Genomic DNA, 20660 nt, shown 5'->3' with positions numbered 1-20660 from the left:
GAAAGATCAAATCAAAATTAATAAAAAAAAAGGGACTATTAATATATGCAATTAAAACAATAAGTTTCTTTAATTTACAAATAATTTTGGACTTTAATTATACGGATTTTTACCGATACTATCGCCAGTCCGTGCCGTCCTCTGCCAGTGTGCCCATCGCCCAAGTGCCCCAGTGTGACCCTGCCGCACTGGTGACCGAATGCTCTCCCGCTCCGTGGGTTCCGTGCCAAACGCCATCACCACCACGTGGAACCTTTCTCCCGTTCCGTTCCGTTCAGTCGTCTCTCTCTTTTTCTACCGAAAACGGTAACAGGCAGCAGGCACTTTTCAGCAGCTGCTCCGTGCGTGCGTGTGTGTGTGCGAGATCCGAAACGAACCGATCTGTTCCGTTACGTTCCGTTGCCGTCGCCGTACCGTTATCCTTCGCGGACTTCAAAGGATACTCCTTCGCGCTGTACTAACCCATCATCCTTGATAATTAGTCAAGTCCAATCGACGCCAAGGTGAGTAATTGCACACCGTCATCGTCGTCATCTCGCCGTGGAAAATTCAATAATGTGCGCAGCGCAACACACATGCAATTTTACCATTTCTGCGACTGCCTGACTGCGTGTCTGTGTACGTGTGTACGCGTGTGTGCGTGTTGTAACATCGGCCAGGTGTATGTGTCGGTGCGATGGAGAGGGGGCGATTGATAGTGACAGCAGATCGTGCAATGTAGTTTTTCCGCGTTTCCTGCAATTTCCCACTGCCATCAATGGGCTCCATTGTGGACAGGGTGTCCCAGTGAATCATGCATCCCATTCAGACAACCCGGCCGCAAGAAGAAGAGGAAGAAGTGGTCCCCTCGGCAACAGAGAAAGAGAGAGCGCGTGTGAGGGAGGCAGAGTGCGGCACAGTGGAGCGCAGCCAGCACAGTGGAAATTTTTGAGTTTTTGCTGACGCTGTCTAATTTTAAAATTGAGTTCAGATTTTATTTGTTCTTTGTTGAAACAGTTGGTTACACGCGATCTATGTGTATGCAAGTGTGGGCGGGGAGGAAGCGAGGTAGAAAGAAAGAGAGAGAGAGAGCGGGGAAACCCAAATCCAGGTGGCCTTGAACATGATCCTGTAAATTGAACAGTGCTGCCCATAGAAATAAAGGCGCCAAAATAACAGGCACAGTGCTGCCCAGATCTGCAAAGTGTTCCTTTAAATTAAAATGTATGGTAAATACATAAATACGAAAATATAATAATTTGTTAGAGCATTACAACTGGCTCAAAAACTAGGAAATGTGGCCATCTTCATCAAGAACAATAGAATATTAGAGTGTGCAAAGTAAACAGTATTCAATCGATATTGCAAGGGCTAAGAATTTGAGTATAAGCGAATATTGAAGGTTTAGTTTCAATATTATTAAAAGTTGTTCAATACACGTTTCAACGATTAGATCGGTATTACTGAGTCGTCGAAGTCTCTGGGTTCTTTTATTATAATCTTTATAAGGTAATCAACGCGAAAAAAAGAACGATTGTGTGTCTGGCGTTCGTAGATAAGACAACCACAACATAACTTAAAACCTGTTCCGGGTCTACGACCTTGTGGGAAATATCTAACCCTTTCCAGCAACTACCTCTTAAAAAAAAAGTTTTTCAAAAAACAGAAAGTAGAAAGTCAATGATTTTAATTTACTGTCATTACTGGCGGCGACTGAATAACACACAATATAGAAAACCTTTGGCAAAGAAAGATTGAAATAAAATCCCCGACAGAGAACAAAATACCAGTAAAGTATTAATATCCCGATTTGATCCATTTGCAGCCGGAATAATGTCATCCGCCGCGAAGAAACGCGAGGCGCAGAAGAAGAAGGATGCGCGCAACAAGAAGATCCAACAGATACCCTCCTCCAAGAAGGTCAACGGTGTTCCGGATCGCGAACTGACCGAGGAGGAGAAGCTGTGCGCCAAGCTGGAGGAGGAGGCACGGATCAGTGCGGAGGCCCGATCCTGCACCGGATCGCTGGCGGTGCATCCGCGTTCCCGCGATGTCAAGATCGCCAACTTTTCGATCACGTTCTTTGGCTCCGAGCTGCTGCAGGACACCATGCTGGAGTTGAATTGCGGACGTCGCTACGGTCTGATTGGCCTAAACGGATGCGGTAAATCCTCGCTGCTGGCCTGCCTTGGCGGCAGGGAGGTGCCCGTACCGCCGCACATCGACATCTTCCACTTGACGCGCGAAATCCCGGCCAGCTCAAAGAGTGCCCTGCAGTGCGTCATGGAGGTGGACGAGGAGCGTATTAAGCTGGAGAAGCTGGCCGAAGAGCTGGCCATGAGCGAGGAGGACGATGCCCAGGAGCAGCTGATCGATATCTACGAGCGGCTGGACGATATGTCCGCTGATCTGGCAGAGGTCAAGGCGGCCCGCATCCTTCACGGTCTCGGCTTCGACAAGGCCATGCAACAGAAACAGGCCAAGGACTTCTCAGGTTTGTGCACGAAGGGATGTCATATCTAACCAATTTGTAATATTCTTGTTGCCCTCCAGGTGGTTGGCGTATGCGTATCGCCTTGGCCCGCGCTCTGTTTGTGAAGCCACATCTGCTGTTGCTGGACGAGCCGACGAATCACTTGGATCTTGACGCTTGTGTATGGCTGGAGGAGGAGCTTAAGACATACAAGCGCATCCTGGTGCTCATCTCGCACTCGCAGGATTTCCTCAACGGTGTCTGCACTAACATCATTCACCTGACGAGCAAGCGACTCAAGTACTACACCGGTAACTACGAGGCCTTTGTGCGCACCCGCATGGAACTGCTGGAGAACCAGATGAAGCAGTACAACTGGGAACAGGATCAGATTTCGCACATGAAGAACTACATTGCTCGATTCGGTCACGGTTCCGCCAAGTTGGCGCGACAGGCGCAGTCCAAGGAGAAGACGCTGGCCAAGATGGTAGCACAGGGACTCACCGAGAAGGTGTCCGACGACAAGGTGCTCAACTTTTACTTCCCATCGTGCGGCAAGGTGCCACCACCCGTGATCATGGTGCAGGTTGGTTTCTTTTAATGACTTTGGTAAAAGGTTAAAGATGACTAACTAATGAAATGCTTGCTGTAGAACGTGAATTTCCGATACAACGATGAAACACCGTGGATCTACAAGAATCTAGAGTTCGGTATTGATCTAGACACACGTCTCGCTTTGGTGGGACCCAACGGAGCTGGCAAGTCCACGTTGCTGAAGCTGCTTTATGGCGATCTGGTGCCCACCTCCGGCATGATCCGCAAGAACTCCCATCTGCGCATCGCCCGCTACCACCAGCATCTGCACGAGCTGCTCGATTTGGACGCCAGTCCGCTGGAGTACATGATGCGAGCCTTCCCCGACGTCAAGGAGAAGGAGGAGATGCGTAAGATCATTGGTCGCTACGGCCTTACTGGTCGCCAGCAGGTCTGTCCGATCCGTCAGCTCTCCGATGGCCAGCGGTGTCGTGTGGTGTTCGCCTGGCTGGCCTGGCAGGTGCCCCATCTTCTGCTACTTGACGAACCTACCAATCACTTGGATATGGAGACCATCGATGCGCTCGCCGATGCGATCAACGATTTCGATGGCGGCATGGTGCTAGTTAGTCACGATTTCCGTCTGATTAATCAGGTAAGCGTTCAACCTTTGATTATTTTTCCCCTTGGTAGTAGATAACCGTATAAATTTTCCAAAAAAGAAACGAGGAGCATGTTTTTAATCGTTGTTCTTTCGTTTCTAGGTAGCTGAGGAGATTTGGGTATGCGAAAAGGAGACGGTGACCAAGTGGAAGGGTGGCATTCTGGACTACAAGGACCATCTGAAGAACAAGATCACCTCCGAGAACGAGAAGAAGGCCAAGGCGGCAAAGTAGATGATATCCGATAGATACCCCATATCTAGTGGATAGCTGCCAACGGCCACACACCCGCACACACACAGTCGCGCACCCAAACACAACCCACATCCCCGAACCATAAGGACATTTCAGACCACTATCCTTTCTCTTCAATAGGCGGCGGGCGACATCCGGCTATTGGGCTGCCCGTTCGCTGCAATCCATTCTGTGCGAAATTAGTTTTGAGTTTACAATACGCTATAGTGAAGTCATGTAAACGGCAATTCGATCGGCAAACCTACCGACAACAATAAAACTAGAACACCCAAACCAAACCAATTACAAACAACCATGCATAACACAACCGTTGATAACTCAACAGCAACACACAAATTTTAGCTGAATTTTTTCTTTTTACGTGTCGAATTAAACAAAATAAAAATTATAAATATATACAATTATAAAGTGGACAGACAACAGCAACGTCAGTGAACGGGAACTATAACTTATAAATACAACCAACCAACTACAAAACTGCTTGTGATCTTGCGCTTATATAATTTCGTTTAATTCTTCGCTAGGTTTCATGTAAACATATATATAAAAATATATTTTATTTTTTGTAATTTATTTACGCCTTAACTATATATTTACAAATTAAACAATTTAAACTACAACAACAGAAGTATGTAATTAACGTTCTGATTAAGCGAGTCGAACCAAAACGTGTGAGAAACGATGTTAAACTGCCCTCCCAAATCCGAACCGTGATTTCGTTGCCCGCGGATTCGACAAAGACAACGGCGAGTGCTTAGCGATTCAATATTCGATTTAAATACAAAGCAAAGTAAATGGAAATGTGTAACAGGCATAGAAAGGATTAATGGGTATTACATGAAACGTACATATATATATACACATATATGAAAATTTACAAATTACATAAACAAACAGATATTATAGGTTATTTAACAAATTGGAATTGTAAGCTCCAGCGAAAAACAAAACGTTTTGTAAGCAAACACAAACAAATCACGAAACATACAATGCGATGTAGAAATCTATGCGATTAGATTCTGAATATCAGTTGTGGCACCCGAAGAGTGTTGCATTAATTAGCTAACTTAATTGAGAAATTGCTAAGAAAAAAAAAAACAGAAGTTGCTTGACAAGGTAAATAAACAAATTAAATGACCAAAATATTGCAAATCCCTTGGCTTCTTTATTAATGGTTTCTCGAACATCTGTTGGATTGATAAGAAACAAATTTGTTTGTTAGTCATCTGTATCTCCGCATTATCATTCGTATTCCTTTATTTATTGTACAAATCTCAAGCGTGATCGCTCAAATCCTATTACATTTTATTGCGTTTCGCACCTTCGCTTTATTGCTGCATTCACCTGGTCTTTCGTTTGTTAATTTTAAATTGTTATGCGTGTAGGCACGTTCAAAGGTTAGTTGGTAGACTTGGTTACACTTAAGCGATAGTTATATGTGCTATTCAGTGGTAATGATCCAGTAGTAAATAATGTACAGTACGATCTTAGGTCTATAATCTAGTAGCTCCTGGCTAGTTCCGCATGCATTACCGCCAGAAGCTGCCTTTCTACGCCGCTCAATGATCCGAATTCAGCTCCAAAATCGCGTAGAAGGTGCTTTAGATCGCACATTTTACGCTCCACCCAGGCACACGTAATCTCCGCCAGCGCATACTGCTGCTGCTCGGGCACAAATGCTCCCGGACGCTCCGCTGAACCCCCGTCGTCCGCCGAGCAGGGACGCGACTCAAACTGCGCCAGGTTGTAGTAGTACTCGATCAGCTTGATGTGGGCAGGTGACTGGCGTGCGGGAGGCAGGTTCAAATGGACTAGGAGCAACAGACGCAGTACCTCAACGCGCCGCAATAGTTCACCGTACATGCCAGCACCGCGGCGCTCGTAAATATTATCTACAATGTCGTCGTAGTGCTGCAGCGCGCTGCGGAAATCGCCGCGCTGGCCACTCGTCTCGGCGCTGATTTCCAGGTCGTGGATCTGATGGGTGGGCGAAGCGAAGCTGCTGGTGCTGTCCAGCTGGCGCTGCAGCTGCTTCAACTCTCGCAGAATGGCTGCCTTGAAGACGCATCCGTCCACCGCTCGATCCGCCGCACGGTGATAGCAATGGAGCGCTCCCTCCCGAAATCCCGAGTGGCGGGTGCGCAGATGCAGCTGCCCGGACTCGTTGTGCGCCGCCAGGAAGGATCTCGCTGCCCGCAGATAAGCCTCCGATTCACGCTGCGGTGCGCCACCGTAGGACTCGCACTTGGCATACCCAATGTGGCACATGGCCGCGTACTGCAGGATGCCCGACTCCTCGAAGCTGTAGGCCAGTCGCTGGAAGTCCGCCTGCACATCGACCACGCTGGGCGCAAAGCGTCTGGGAATCAGAGAAGCATTGGAGTATTAAGATCGGGGATTTCATGATTTAAGAACTTCTAATAGACTTTAGATAGAAGCTTTGAATTGGGTAATGACTTGCTAATAATGAAACGTAATGAATGGAAATGCAGCGTACCTATAGAATTACGCATGTATCTCAAGTATCTGTAAGTACCACATTTATGCCGTAACTACTCACTTGAAGAAGCCGGCCCGCTCGAACTTCTTGATCTTGCTGGAGGCCCTAAGATATTGCTCGATCAGGTTTTTGGGGTACTGATACTGCTCCAGTTGCTGGTGCTCCTGACCCGGAGTCGTCGATCCAGCGCCGCTGGGGGATCCACCGCCGACCAGAGTGCCGCCGCGGAGTTTATCCATGCTACTGCATGTGGTTCACCGCGCAGGTTCTTTGGGGCCGCGTTATTTGTGCATTATTTTCGTCTATATTGTGTTATTATTGTTATTTGTGGAAACTTTATCATGGGCGGTATGACCATGCCATGGACCGCTGAGGAATATACTAGATCGAAAGCGGTATACACTGCTCAACAGCACCGAAAATGCATCAAATCGCAGCCAAACCGCAGTTAAGACGCAACAAAATTCGTTAACTGGACTTTGGTAGCTCATGTTAAACAACAATAATTATTATTTGATTAATTTAAAATTATATACATGCGTGAAAATGTAAATAATGAGATATTTGATGACTAAATTTTGATTGCAAAATAACTTAAATCATAAATAGATGTGTGTCAGTGGAAGCCGGCTAAAATCTTGTAGGTCAGTATAATTGGTATTTTTTCGCAAAGCGTTGTTAGTATTTTCTAAAGGTCACGCTGCGGTCACACCAGATACAGCAAATTTTGTTTCTACGGTTTTTTGTTGCAGTACTTTTGGCATTTAATTGGATAAAAACAAGCCGCAAAGCTAGCAGATCCCGAAACACACCAAGCACCAAAGAGGCGAAACAAAATGGCAATTGCCGAACACGATAACGTCTTCATCTTTGTGCCAAATTTGATCGGTGAGTGCTGTTTTTGGTTTTTATTCCGTGTTCCAGCTAGGTAAACAAATCGCATGTTCGATTTATGCGGCGCAATAATAGCGATTCTAGTGTTTCCTAATTGGATTAATAGGCGCTGTTTGGCAACCTGTGAAATGCAGGGCGCAAGTTCACCGATAAGAGCAGCGTCGTCCACCCAATTGAGTCACCCCCAATGATTTCGCACCAGAAAACCATATACATATATGATGCACGCATATGTGTTGATTCATATTGATCTTTTCCAGGCTATGCCCGCATCGTTCTGGCCCTGATCGCCTTCTGGTTCATGTCCACCAACTATGTGATCTCCGGCTGGTGTTATGTAACCTCTGCCCTCCTGGACGCCGTCGATGGACACGCCGCCCGAGCCTTTAACCAAAGTGAGCATTACCCATGCGCCCTCGATATCTAAATGCTCGCCTATAGCAGCTGTATCTTATTTGTGCGCGCACTTTGGCCGCTAACGCACTGCAAACACCTGTCTCCGCTTTGGTTATCTGCCGATATTTTGCCATTGTGGGCACGCCCTGGAGAGCCCGATATGGTCACGGCTGGATAGCCAATCGATGGATGACGTGGGGCCATAGAATAGACAGAAATCAGGGCTAATATTGCCTTGGAACTATGGAGAGACATTAGGAAGCCTTCTAAGAAACAAATGCCATATAAATATCTTTGATAATGTTTATGATATAGTGGTGTACTGCAGTGGTATCAATATATACATTTTGTAGGTTTATAAAGAAATGATCGTGTATATAGAGAGTCTTTCCAATAGGGTATTCCACCAAAAATATATCGTAATATTAAATTATGGATTCTTTACTAAATACTCATTTGCCCCTACTACAGGCACTCGTTTTGGCGCCATGCTGGACCAGTTGACCGATCGCTGCGGCACCACCGGCCTACTAGTCACCCTGGCCTACTTCTATCCCCGGTACATGTTCTGGTTCCAGCTGTCCATCGCCATCGACGTGGCCTGCCACTGGCTCTTCATGCAGACGTAAGTGGGGAAATGGGCAGGATACAGGACGTCTGTCCTGTCAAGGAATTCAAACTAATGGCTTGTGCCTTTGTTTTTTTTTTTTTTGCAGGAGCGTCGTGGTCGGACGCAGCTCGCACAAGGTGAATGACAACTTCATAATGCGATTGTACTACCAGAAGGACATACTCACATTCATGTGCTGCGTTAACGAGCTGTTCTACGTGTGCTTGTACCTCTTGAATTTCACCTACGGACCGCTGAGTAAGTATACACACTCACATGTACACACTTAGCATTCCAGCTAGCGAAACTTATCTAATCCGTTTTTACCCTTCAATTGCAGTATTCGGCGCATCGCTCTTCAAGATACTCGCCTTCCTCACGGGTCCCTTTGCCGTGCTCAAGGCATTGATCTCGGTGATGCACGCCTATGTGGCGGGCATCGATTTGGCGGCCGTGGATGTGCGCGAGCGGCAGGAGAGACGCCAGAAGTCGGAGCCGGTGAGCGGCAAGAAATTGGAGTAAATGGGATGCGGTCCAGGATCTTCCGGCGCCACATCTATCAACAAAAAGTACTAAACGAGACAACTCTTGATTCCAAGCTAAAACAGAATTTTGAAGACGAATTGCGATCAGATGAAATTTGGGCATTAGGCAAAATAGGCCAAATAGGCCGTAGTAGGATTTTGATTATTTTTTAATGCGTTATTGCAAAGATTGTTGATTTTATTTGATATATTTTAGTTAGACGGGTGGTGAAATCACCCGACAATATGTATTTAATAGATATTTTAATTGAAATTCAAGCGATTCGTTCCAGTCAGTAGCTGCTGCATATTTATTTTGCCTTTAGTTAGCGTAATTTACGATTTCTGTGACGCTTACACGCGATATACAAATATACATATACTGATGTATATATTGCATACATGCAGGCCGATATATGAATGAGTGTCTATTTCCAGGATTTATCTCATTGTGCACGTTTTGGGTTTGACTAACCACCTTCTCCCAGCAACTCTCTCAATGTAACTAATGTATTTCTAATCGTAAGTTAAAACAATGTAATTGGAGACCTGCATGAAATATACGACAAATGGATGTTAGATGTATTTGAAACATAAACATATGTACCACACATGCCATGCCTGGCAGACTTAGTCAAAATTGAAAAGTGAAAATAAATATATGTGGTTTTATGTGCTAAATTTTAGTTTACCTAATTGGCCCATCATTTTTTAAAAATTTGCGCCACAACAAATTTACCGTTTGACATCAAAATTATTGTTGCGGCATCCCTGGCTGGCCGCTCAGCTGCGCCGCCTGTGCAGCCCTGATTTTTACACAACATAAACATTCGATTTTGGAAGAACACTTTCCGGGAGAATAACAGGTCGTTGGACACGGGAGATGCTCTGAAACCGGGCGCATGTGGAGCAGCCAACGTCGGAATCGCCGCCATGAAGATCCTTTCCCGATTGGGCCGCCTGATGCGGTACACGGTGGCCTATGCGGCCATCACACACTGCACCTTCGAGTACATCGGCGATTTCGTCCTGGTGAGGCGTCTATTATGATGTTCCTGGGTGGGTACACTTGCTCATTGATACAACCACTTGCAGTGCAAGGGACCCTCCATGGAGCCCACTCTCCACTCGGACAACGTTCTGCTCACCGAGCGCTTGTCGAAGTACTGGCGAACCTACCAGGCCGGCGACATAGTCATCGCCATATCGCCCATCAATGCCGACCAGTTCATTTGCAAGCGTATCGTGGCCGTATCCGGTGATCAGGTGCTCACCCAGAAGCCCATTCCCTTGGAGGCGGAGTACAGTGGCAGTGCGGATGACAAGAAGAAGCCCGTGATGGTCAAGGACTATGTGCCGCGCGGATACGTTTGGATCGAGGGCGACAACAAGGGCAACAGCTCGGACTCCCGCTACTACGGACCCATTCCAGTGGGCCTCATCCGGAGCCGCGTGCTCTGCCGCATCTGGCCTGTATCCGAGGCCACGGGGCTATAAATGGGATTCGCATGAAAAAGAGTTAAATTAACTTGACCCGATTGCATCGCCTAAGTTTTGTTTGGAAATTCAAGTAGATTGAACAACAACTTTTTAGAACCATTTGTGCGACTTCTGGCTTTTGGATATCATTGAAAATAAACTAGGAAAAAGGTTGATTAACTGCCAAAAACATATTAATTCATACATTTATTTACACTCGAGCCAAAGGGGCTCCATGCAACTTTCACTTTATTTTGTACAGTTTAATCAAAATTGATAAATATGATGATTAGAATTACTCTTTGAAATTGTTGGTAATATACGCTAATAAAATATTTAATTTGTAGATGTAACGACTCTCATTGAAACTGGTTAAAAATAACTTCGTTTTTCATTTTGGTTTTATTTAAGATGTTTTATTTCTATATTCATCACATTTGCGTTGACTTTTAGAACATGAAATAATTGTTTAATAATGTATACAAATCATTGACTAAACTTTTCCAAACTTTACGCATTTTATGCTTATTCTTCACTGGCAGTAGCTATTTTGATTCGTCAATAATCTTTTTGTTTCCTTTCAATCTGTAAAAATATAGTTAAATCCTAATTGTCTTACCTTCTAAGGAAATATACTTGGGCATATTTTCTAAATAATATCAAATGTTTTAAAAAGTACTGCCGTTTATAAATGGTATCCAAAGAAAATGTTGTGTAAGGCTGTGTGAGCTTTAATTTATATATGCATATAAATATATACAAAAAAAAAGCATTTAATAACTACATTGTAAACATTTCAATGTGCACTTGTGCTCCTGCTGGCTTTTGGAAGAAAGAACTTAATAGAAATTGCACTAAGGATTTGGCCACTGCACCGACAAGTCTCACAAATTCTTTTCATCCTGCTGCTGTTGCTGCTCCCGCTCCACGTAATACAGGTTGTATTTCTTCTTCAGCACCTGGTGCACATCGTCGCGACAGGTGAGGGTCAGGCCGCGCTTCTGATAGTCCAAAAAGGTGCGCACGAACTGCCTGTTCGTCTCGTGGACCTGCGGATGCTTTAGATACTCCGCGATTGGCATCCACTGGAGGCGGGCGATCTCCCGCTCGCAGCGCTTGAAGTCCAAATTCAGGGGCTTTAGGGCGATGACCACGTACATGTCGGAGCATCCGAAGGTGCCGCCATGGGCATGCCGCAGACTGACCACTGAGCGAAACTCGGTGCGTATTCCCGTCTCCTCGTCCACCTCGCGTATCGCCGCATCGATGAGATTCTCCCGCGGCTCCACATAGCCGCCGGGCAGCTTCCAGCTGTTCGGTATCATCGCAAACCGATCGGACACCACCAGCACCTCGTCCTGTTCGTTGATCACAAGTCCGCCGACGCCCATCAGCGTGTGTGCATAGGTGGGCAGGTTGCTGGACTCGTCCTCCGGCAGCCAGCGGTACATGACCACCACTCCGGTCTTGGCATGGTGGAAATCAAAGCCGTTCTCCGCCAGAATGGGCACCCAATCGGCCTGCTCCTTGTACACACGGAACCAAATGGCCCGGTTCTTGTTCGTCGTCCAAAAGTTCAGCGATTCTAAAAGGTATTTATTTTATCATTAAAGTATCACTTGGAAACAGATCTAATCAATAATATGAGTTGTTTATTGTCTATGAGTATTGATAGTCAGCTAACTTTTAAACTGATAAAATAGAAAGTAGCGAAATTTTATTGAAATTGAATTTAGTACTTTAATTTTAGATAAGTAAACTTTCAATCAACTTTTGATAACCACTTTTGCAGACAAAGATACCCAAATTAAATTTGTAAATATTTCTTTTTAAAATATATTTGTATCTTACTTGTCAGTTTGTCCCGAAAACTGGATTTGTCCACGTTCTCTTCGCGCCCATCGACAGTGACTCCGGCAAAACGATCCGTAATGCCGCGGAAGACATCAGCTGGCGTGTCCATATCTTTGGAGCTGCATCAAGGAATACAACTAGTTATCAATCATGATATAAAGACATATAGCTCAACTCTTACAATGAGTATACTCTTGTAAATTGCCGCTGTGACTGAATCTTTAGTGGAACTCTTGCGGCAACCGTGGATGTGGGTCGGTTTCTAGCGGTCCGGAGGAATGTGCTCCATGAATTGAACGCCGGCTGGTTAAGTACGGTTCTGCGAGCCAGAAAACCGGTGGCCAACATTAAATAATCTCGCAGTTTGACGAAAACGACGTTGCTGAAGACGACGGGTGCCGACCACGTTGGCGTCACAAGCTCGCAACCGGAGATCTGGGTGCTGTCCCTCGGTGGGCGTGGCGTAGCGTCTCAGTTTATCCACAATGCGGGGTGAAGCCAATTCCGGGGCATGCTGTGTGTGTGAAACGAGGCGAAAAGACAGGTGAAACAGGTGAGAAAGCCGCATGGCTCCAAAACGTCGATGCAAATCGGATGCGATGGGCGGAACAGAGCGAGGAGGAGGAGCAGGTGGGCACTATCTCCCGCCGGCGCTAGATAAGCGATATGACCGCTGTTACGTTCGGATTTCTGTTCTTGGCATTTCGAATTTGGCGCTAACGTCAGTAACAAGTATGTGTGATAGAGATGCGCAGAACAGTGTGACAGCAAATGCTTCGGTGACATGAGTATAATATAAAAACTATAACATATTCAATATATATTATCTATGTATATATATTGAGCTTCCATAAATAACGAACATAAACTGAAGCATTGTAATCTATTTATAACATTTTTTTGGTTATTCCGTGAAACTGTGATTTGTCGCGATAGCAATCACGATAGCAGTCACTGCTTCCTGCTCATCTCTAGCGCAACCTTGAGCGGCAACCCAAGGTGCGTGTGGGTGGTGGGTGGTGGTGTTGTGGGGTCGTTTCAATTGTTTCCGCATGGGCTTTGTGTATGTTTATCAGCTGAGTGGCTGCTGTTATCAACGCGCCAGACAACTGATACGACTTTTACATAACAAACAAAGCCAAACATATTTTTTATTCCATATCTGCGCCAGAATAATACTTTGTATGGAACTCGTACTCGGAAACTCACTAGGAAATCCACAGGCGAATGGTGTCACAAAGCCAATCTGTCCAGTTCCAGTCGACTAATTGTCGATCCGATCCAATACTGCCATGGACTTTGGCATAAACAAGCGAATAAAGCAGCGCGCGATTTCAATTCGCTTCCACTTCCAACAGCACGTTGATTTCTAGGGATGGGAGGCAAAAGTCAATCAGCTGATCCGGCAGTGCTGCCAACTTGGCTAGAAAAGACTGTTTAGCTTTATTTGTTAATAGTTAACAATGAAATATGAGCAAACCTAGAAAGTATTCATGTAAAACACCTAAAATAGATAGCTTCAGGCGCACTTTATTGTAACTTGAATTGTGTTGTGTGTGGTTTGGTTTTCATATCGTATTTTCCATTCCTTTTGATCAGATTCGTTGTTACTTCCCGCAGGCTTCGTTGCGTTTTATGCCCTGGTCCTGGTCCTGACCCATTCCTTCGTTCAGGGGTCGAATCATCCTTCTTTTGCAAAAGGAGTTGCTGTCCAAGGAGCTGGGGCTGGTGCACTCGCAGTTTATGTGGCATTCGCAGTCGTCATTATAATTGCTGCTGAGGGTGCTGCTGCCGCTGTTGTTGTCGTTTTCGCTGGTGCTGTCCTCGTCGCTGTCGCTGGTGCTGTCGCTGTCCTTTTGGTCGCTGTTGCTGTTGCTATCCTTGTCGCTGTTGTTTTCCCTGTCGCTGTTGCTGTCCTCGTCCCTGTTGCTTTCCTTCTCCCTGTTGCTTTCCTTCTCACTGTTATCCTTGTTTATGTTGCTATCCTTTTCACCATTGCCCCCGTCCATGTCACTGTTAACTTTACATTTGCATGCAAAGTTACTGTCAGGGTCATATTTTGTGAGAATGATTTTTTTAGGGCCCAATTTGTTGTAGAAGAACTGGTGCTCCAAGGCGTTGCGAGCAGAGTTGCGTTCCTCAGGATTGGTGTTCAGCATGGGCATTAGAAAGGCCACGAATGCCTTGGCATTGCGACGCGTCCATCCGTGCTCCTTGACCAGGACACTGGCCAGTTTACGCCTCTTCAAGGATGAGATATGCCAAAGTTGGCCGTTGCTCTTGAAGAAATTCGACGAGTATATGCCTCTCTTGATCAGATCCCTGGGAATGACGCCACATGTCTCGATTATTTTGGCTATGTGCGCCTCATCCAAATTGTACTTGCCCCGCTTCGAATGAGTATCGAATAGATACGTCCCAGTGCACAGCTCCCATAGCAAACAGGCCACGCTCCAGATGTCCGCTGTCTCTGTATATCCCGCACCGAGGATCACCTCCAATGCACGGTACTCACGGGTCTGGATGTCCTCCGTGAAGTGGTAATTGAACCAACAGCCATTGCCCAAATCGGCTATCTTCACCATTACCTCGCACTCCTCGGTGGCCGGGTCCTTGGGGTGAAGTTTGCTCAAACTGGGCTCGCATGTCGATAGACCACTGGGTACCGTCTGCGAAAGGTCAAAATGAAATGGTTAATACAATTATTTCAATTAATATTCCAATTAAAATTCTGATAAGCACACATCCTTGAAATCGTTCACGTGGGCGCCAAAAAGTAGACTACAAAATATTTAGCTACTATAGGAACTTGGGATAAATACCAAATGGTCAGCAGTGCATGCCGATCTCGACACGGATCTCGATTTCTTCTTGTTCTGGCCACGTCCTCTGGAGCGTGAAACTCGCTTTCGAAAATCCTGGCTGGTACGCTCCTGCTCATCCAAGCCTATGACCTTGTACAGCACGAATCGTATGAAGAACCTCGGATTCTTTAGCAGCATGTCCACGTTATTGCATTCCCAATCCACAACATCAAAGTCGTCATTGTTGCTATCCTCGCGATGATAACAAAGCACCTGATCGCCCACCTGATCGACTGGTGCAAATTTCTGCACCTTGGCCACATCCTCATCGCTGAGTATCTTCAGGCCGTCGAAGGAGAAGGGCAAGAAGGGCAACTTATCGGTGACGGCCAAGGCGGCGGTCATCGGCGACAGGAGGCCACGTTCGGCCAGACGCAGTAGATCATTGAGGCCCTGCCTGCGGAGCAGCCGGCGGTGGGTCTCGAAGAATGCCAATACCTTCTTGGCCCTTGCTCGCATCCGTTTCTTGGACGTCTTCGTCTTCTTGGATCTGTCGGGTGAGACACGCGGTGGGTTGTATCTGCGAAAGGATTTCGCTTGGTTAACCATAGTATGTACGATAACCCGGTTATAGGTTTACATACCCAGCTCGTTGCTGCTCCTCGCGGGCCTTCAAGTACTTGTCAATTGACTGGTTGACCTGGGTACGAATGTTCACATCGTTGGCCACCAGCAGCACATTCTCCGGCTTCAGATCGGTGTGTATGATGCGGCATTCGTTGTGCAAATAGTACAGGCCCTTAAGGACCTGCCGCGCGATCTGTCTGACATTGTAGAGGGGTATTCCCTTGTAGGCGGTTCTTTCGATGACCGTCAGCAGATTGTCGCCGAGCACCTCGAAGACGAGGCAAGTGTGTGTGCCGTTCGGTCCGGAGACATGAAAGTGATTGTAGAAACCGACCAGGTTTTGGCCTCTGTGCTTTTGGCTCTCGTTCCTGTTGATGGCGGTAAAGAGGCGGATCTCATCGCGAGCGGTTTCCGAGTACTCCAGCGCCGACTTGACCACCTTGATGGCACAGTAACGCTGCATCTTGCAATCGTAGCACATCCACACGGTGGAGAAGTGACCCCAACCCAGCTTCTTGATGACATGATAGCGCCTCACGAACACATCGCCAATGGCCACCGGATGATAGCCACCATAGACATAGTCCTGCTGGCACTCTTGCCTTTCGAATCCATTGCCAGCATCATCGTCGCAATCGCAATTGCTTTGGTTGGAATCTCCTCCTTCATCGCTCTGGTGTCCTGTGGACACTTTGTCGTCCGGTTCTGTGGATTTCCCCGCGGTGCTCTTATCGCCAGTGTGCTTAATTTTAGAGCGTTCTCCCTTGCCACTTTCATCGCAAAGGTGATCCACTTTCGCCAACTGGGCGCCCATATCCTTGTGCAGCGATGGAGTCTGTGCTATGCCCCTCTGTTTGGGCATTTTCTTAATCAACTTATTCTTGGACGCCCCTGTCACTTGGTCACATGGTTCGGCTGACTGCAAGTCCTCACATTCGCAGAGCTCCTGTCTTTTGGGTGGCCTTTTTTGCTGCACATTCGACTTGGAATTGTTCATGTTTAATGGCTCTGCCACGGACTTCGACCGTTTTTGGGCCGTATTCTCGGAGAGCTTTTCAGCCTTGGAATGGCTTGTGCCAGTCATTCGAGCTAGAGTTGGTGGCTTCGCCATCCTGCTATCCTTTTGCTTGATCATGTTCGAGTCCTTGGGTGATGGGTTTGCCATTTTTGGCCTACCAAATGGTTCCACCACCAACGTGCGCTTCTTATCCTCGCAGACCTGATCCTCCTGATCCTTGGAGAGTGCTGCCGCTCTGCGTTTATTCATTTTTGGTGGATTGAACTTGTTCATGATTGATCTTCATCAAAGTTTTATGTGCTCGTTGGTATATTTCTCGTTGGGAAAATTCAAATTTTCACTTTGAATGTATGTTTGAAGTCGAGTGCTTTTTCAACCAAATATATTAAGGGAATATGTGAAGTGGAAACAACGAATGGGAAAACACAACTGCCTTCGATCAACTAAACTGAATCGATGGTGTTGACCAACGATATTGTTCGATTTTATTTGCAAAGCTTGCTTACCTGGAATACAAAGAAAATCTGTATTATTATTGGAACCGAGAATTTTGTTTAGATTTTTTAGATTTCGTCCAAATTCTTTGTCGTTGTGTGTGTGTTTGGTGTTCAATTTGGAACTTACGTTTAAGGTTTGCTGCTCGTTGGCTTAGGTTTTTTTTGCTACAAAATATATATAAACGTATCAAAAACTGTTTTTTTTTTCTTCAACGGAAAAAGCAAATTTTCTTGCTTTTTTTCTTTACAATATTTTTCTCGGTCGTATTTTGTTTGATGTTCGGAGCTGTTTTCATAGTGCTGGCCAAATGTTCTCTGTTCGAATTCCTGATCCGTAAATGTTACCTCCTGAATTGTATTTTCAAAGCCTACATTGATTGAGAAATTAGGGAAACGCTCACATCTTGGCGAATATTTTCTTAGTAGGCTTACACTTTTAATAATTAATAATAAAAACAAGAGAGAACGCTATAGTCGAGTTCCCCGACTATCTGATACCCGTTACTCAGCTAGTGGAAGGGAGAAGGAGAGTCTTAAACACAATTTTTGGCGGTTTGTAGGCGTTATAGTGGGCGTGGCAGAAAGTTTTTTGGCAAATCGATAGAAATTTACAAGACCAATATAAAAATGAAAAAATATCAAAACATTTTTCAAAAGTGTGGGCGTGGCAGCTTTGGGCGGTTTGTGGGCGTTAGAGTGGGCGTGGCAAAAAGTTTTTTTGCAAATCGATAAAAATTTACAAGACTAATACAAAAATGAAAAAATTTCAAAACATTTTTCAAAAGTGTGGGTGTGGCAGCTTTGGGCGGTTTGTGGGCGTTAGAGTGGGCGTGGCAAAATTTTTTTTGACAAATCGATAGAAATTTACAACACCAATACAAAAATGAAAAAATATCAAAACATTTTTCAAAAGTGTGGGCGTGGCAGTTTTGGGCGGTTTGTGGGCGTTAGAGTGGGCGTGGCAGCATGATTCGACAAACTTGCGCTGCGTCTATGTCCCTGGAGTCTGTATGCTTAATGTCAACTTTCTAGCTTTTGTAGTTCCTGAGATCTCGACGTTCATACGGACAGACGGACAGACGGACAGACAGACGGACGGACAGACGGACATGGCCAAATCGACTCGGCTATTGATCCTGATCAAGAATATATATACTTTATATGGTCGGAAACGCTTCCTTCTGCCTGTTACATACTTTTCAACGAATCTAGTATACCCTTTTACTCTACGAGTAACGGGTATAAAAAAAATCAAAATGTATAGTTTAGATTCCTTGAAGGTGTGTATTTATATACAACTAAACATAATCTCTGGCTGCGCGCCCAGTTTGGCCCATTTCTCTCCTTTTATTTTATTATATTTTATTTGATTTCATTTGATTTGATTTTTTTCCGAATCGAAATAGTTGCGCAATTGAGGGCGAGTCCTTTGTGCGAGTCCAGTGATTTGGAAAGGGCTATTTAGAGCAACAAAGCGCCAGCAACCAGGAACCAGAAACCAGTTAGCAGTTAACAGCGCGATTGAAGGGATTATAAAGGATAAGGCATAAAGGATAAAGGATCGTAAATGTGTTGCAAAATGCACATTTCACCCGGAGTCACCATGGGGGATGTCCTTGCGCCATAAACTCAGGTGCTTCAGTTGGACAACAATGGTTTCCATTCAGTTTTCGCTCTTGTTTGTATTTTGATTGCCGGCTTAGTAATTTTCAATTCTTTGCTTCGTTTTTTTGGGGAGAAACTGCAAAAAAAAAATATATATGAGAAGAGTTTTCCAATAGCACACGAATAAAAAAGTTACCCCTCTTCAGCGGGCGAATTGCCGATATTTGCTCAGTTGTTTAAACAAATTTTCCGCTTAGGGTTGCTAACCAACCTAACTGTTTGCACACAATGGATTTCCATGGCCTTTTCCGTGGCTTAAGTGAAAATGCCATGTCAAATATTTATTAAAAAATCTATGACTGGTTGGGGACACTTACGAATACGAGTATATCTCATTTTCCACCGCCGGCCGGCTTATCGAAAACTTCAACATCAACTTCAATGTCGAAGTTGGTGGAAAATCGGGGATCGGGAATCGTGGATCGGGGTTATTAGGTTCCCAGGCGCGATCTTCGTCAACCCTTTTCTTTGTATTTCCTACGGTATTTCGCGCGCACCCGGAAAATTCTTGTTTGTAATTAGGGAGTTTTCCTTATCATTTTCCCAATGCCCTCGGCATTCAACATTGTTTCTCCGCCAATTAAGCGTAATTTCTATTTCCATTTCAATTTCAAGTGTCCCGTTCTCGTATTTATCCACTGCAATTCGAAAAACTTCAACTCCAAAGAAAACTGGTTAGCTTTGCTAACGAACTGTTTTGTATGCAGACAATGGTTGGAAAATTGAAATAAATTAACGTCGATTTTCACCGTTTACAGTCGGTGGGTGTGCCTTTGCCAGGGATCACCAGGGATCAGGTTTTTTTCACTGTGCATAAGCTTTATCTAAATGAATGTTTATTCATTTTAATGAGCAATGTAACGAGCCATTTTTTTGCATTTTTTTTCAAAAGGCGTGGCAAACGGAAAATTAACTATTATTAAGCCACTTTCACACCCCTTTTAAGCCAGCGCATTTTCACGAAACTCTATAATCATGCAAACTTAACTGGTAATTATTTGAAATATTTATGAAAATAGAGTTTGCCATTTTGGTTTTTTTTTTTTTGGCCATCTAACTTTGAAATATCCGCTCTAATTCTCAATAAAAATAATTTTTTTCTTGTCTTTTAAACTTGGTAGAGCACTCTTCCATCTCTCATCTTTTGGAAGAGGTTCTCAACCCATTCCGGTGCCCATGTGATCCCAAGTAACAACGTAATGAAAATCCGCCGTGGGACAGTGGATGGCCGCGGGGATGTTTTCTTAATTAATTTTCCGTGTTTTTTTTTTTCTACCGGGCTGCAAAAGGGCCATTCCTCGAGGGGAAAAGGCATCCAGCAGCATCCAAAGGGGTCGAAAGGTCAGGAGAAGGGTCAATCGCGGATCGCCGGAAGGGGTTGTGCGGATTCAATTGGATGGCCCTAATCCAATTACCGCGATTGACCGCGATTTGCATTTGAACAAAAAACCAAAAAACGTGTGTTTCAGCTTATGGGGAAAAGCGATTGTGCACGGATCATCATTTCAAATGCAACACATGCTAATGCTACTTTGCTAAATGCATACTCACATCTTCAAGTTTACAGGCAATTAAAAAGTTATGGTTCTATATTTAAATTTACAACTAATATTCATATACATACTCAATGTCAAGCAAGTTATTTTTCGCCATGTGAAGATCCTGGCAGAGTGGCAGGATCACGTCCTTCTTGCGGGGAATCACAAACAGATGGAGACGCAGACAGCTGTCCTTTGGGTGTTGCCTCCGCCGGAGATTTTTCACTTTTCCATTGTTGCCTCGCTTCCTTGTTGTCAATGTGCAATGTTACGTAGTACTTGTCCCCGTTTTCCACGTCTTTTTTTTTCCAACTTCTTCCCTTCAGTTTTCTATTCATCGGATTTTTGTTT

The 20660-nt window shown here is 45.1% G+C and overlaps 6 protein-coding genes across 7 annotated transcripts; 3 read left to right on the top strand and 3 right to left on the bottom strand.

The window, feature by feature from the left end:
- Window positions 1-273: 273 nt before the first annotated feature.
- LOC120455313 (ATP-binding cassette sub-family F member 2) lies at window positions 274-4181 on the top strand. The gene is made up of 5 exons (XM_039641363.2): window positions 274-503; window positions 1805-2473; window positions 2533-3038; window positions 3105-3641; window positions 3751-4181. Exons 2-5 carry the CDS (start codon window positions 1813-1815, stop codon window positions 3880-3882), a joined length of 1836 nt encoding a protein of 611 aa, XP_039497297.1. The 5' UTR covers window positions 274-503; window positions 1805-1812; the 3' UTR covers window positions 3883-4181.
- Window positions 4182-5113: 932 nt separating this feature from the next.
- LOC120455314 lies at window positions 5114-6771 on the bottom strand. Its single transcript, XM_039641364.2, has 2 exons — window positions 6464-6771; window positions 5114-6262 (listed from the first exon to the last, which is right to left on the bottom strand). The coding sequence occupies exons 1-2, from the start codon at window positions 6640-6642 to the stop codon at window positions 5404-5406; spliced, it is 1038 nt and encodes a 345-aa protein (XP_039497298.1). The 5' UTR covers window positions 6643-6771; the 3' UTR covers window positions 5114-5403.
- A 342-nt stretch (window positions 6772-7113) lies between these two features.
- LOC120455236 (CDP-diacylglycerol--inositol 3-phosphatidyltransferase) lies at window positions 7114-9242 on the top strand. The gene is made up of 5 exons (XM_039641212.2): window positions 7114-7291; window positions 7558-7692; window positions 8165-8318; window positions 8410-8561; window positions 8644-9242. The coding sequence occupies exons 1-5, from the start codon at window positions 7240-7242 to the stop codon at window positions 8823-8825; spliced, it is 675 nt and encodes a 224-aa protein (XP_039497146.1). The 5' UTR covers window positions 7114-7239; the 3' UTR covers window positions 8826-9242.
- Window positions 9243-9535: 293 nt separating this feature from the next.
- LOC120455237 (mitochondrial inner membrane protease subunit 1) lies at window positions 9536-10654 on the top strand. Its single transcript, XM_039641214.2, has 2 exons — window positions 9536-9859; window positions 9923-10654. The coding sequence occupies exons 1-2, from the start codon at window positions 9761-9763 to the stop codon at window positions 10322-10324; spliced, it is 501 nt and encodes a 166-aa protein (XP_039497148.1). The 5' UTR covers window positions 9536-9760; the 3' UTR covers window positions 10325-10654.
- Window positions 10655-11019: 365 nt separating this feature from the next.
- LOC120455235 (nudix hydrolase 2) lies at window positions 11020-13526 on the bottom strand. The gene is made up of 4 exons (XM_039641211.2): window positions 13370-13526; window positions 12342-12674; window positions 12158-12279; window positions 11020-11891 (listed from the first exon to the last, which is right to left on the bottom strand). Exons 2-4 carry the CDS (start codon window positions 12506-12508, stop codon window positions 11191-11193), a joined length of 990 nt encoding a protein of 329 aa, XP_039497145.1. The 5' UTR covers window positions 12509-12674; window positions 13370-13526; the 3' UTR covers window positions 11020-11190.
- A 144-nt stretch (window positions 13527-13670) lies between these two features.
- LOC120455233 (SRSF protein kinase 2) lies at window positions 13671-17420 on the bottom strand. Of its 2 annotated transcripts, XM_039641210.2 has the most exons (5): window positions 17234-17420; window positions 15609-17115; window positions 14983-15544; window positions 14547-14829; window positions 14349-14482 (listed from the first exon to the last, which is right to left on the bottom strand). In XM_039641210.2, the coding sequence occupies exons 2-5, from the start codon at window positions 16880-16882 to the stop codon at window positions 14475-14477; spliced, it is 2127 nt and encodes a 708-aa protein (XP_039497144.1). In that variant the 5' UTR covers window positions 16883-17115; window positions 17234-17420; the 3' UTR covers window positions 14349-14474. The 2 variants fall into 2 exon arrangements, with proteins under 2 accessions (XP_039497143.1, XP_039497144.1); XM_039641209.2 differs by having other exon boundaries at window positions 13671-14829; window positions 17234-17418.
- Window positions 17421-20660: the final 3240 nt, after the last annotated feature.

The sequence above is a fragment of the Drosophila santomea genome, chromosome X, assembly GCF_016746245.2.
Source record: "Drosophila santomea strain STO CAGO 1482 chromosome X, Prin_Dsan_1.1, whole genome shotgun sequence".
Lineage (NCBI taxonomy): Eukaryota > Metazoa > Arthropoda > Insecta > Diptera > Drosophilidae > Drosophila > Drosophila santomea.
The sequence above is the reverse complement of the archived record's forward strand: the minus strand, read 5'-3'. Positions and strand labels throughout refer to the sequence as shown.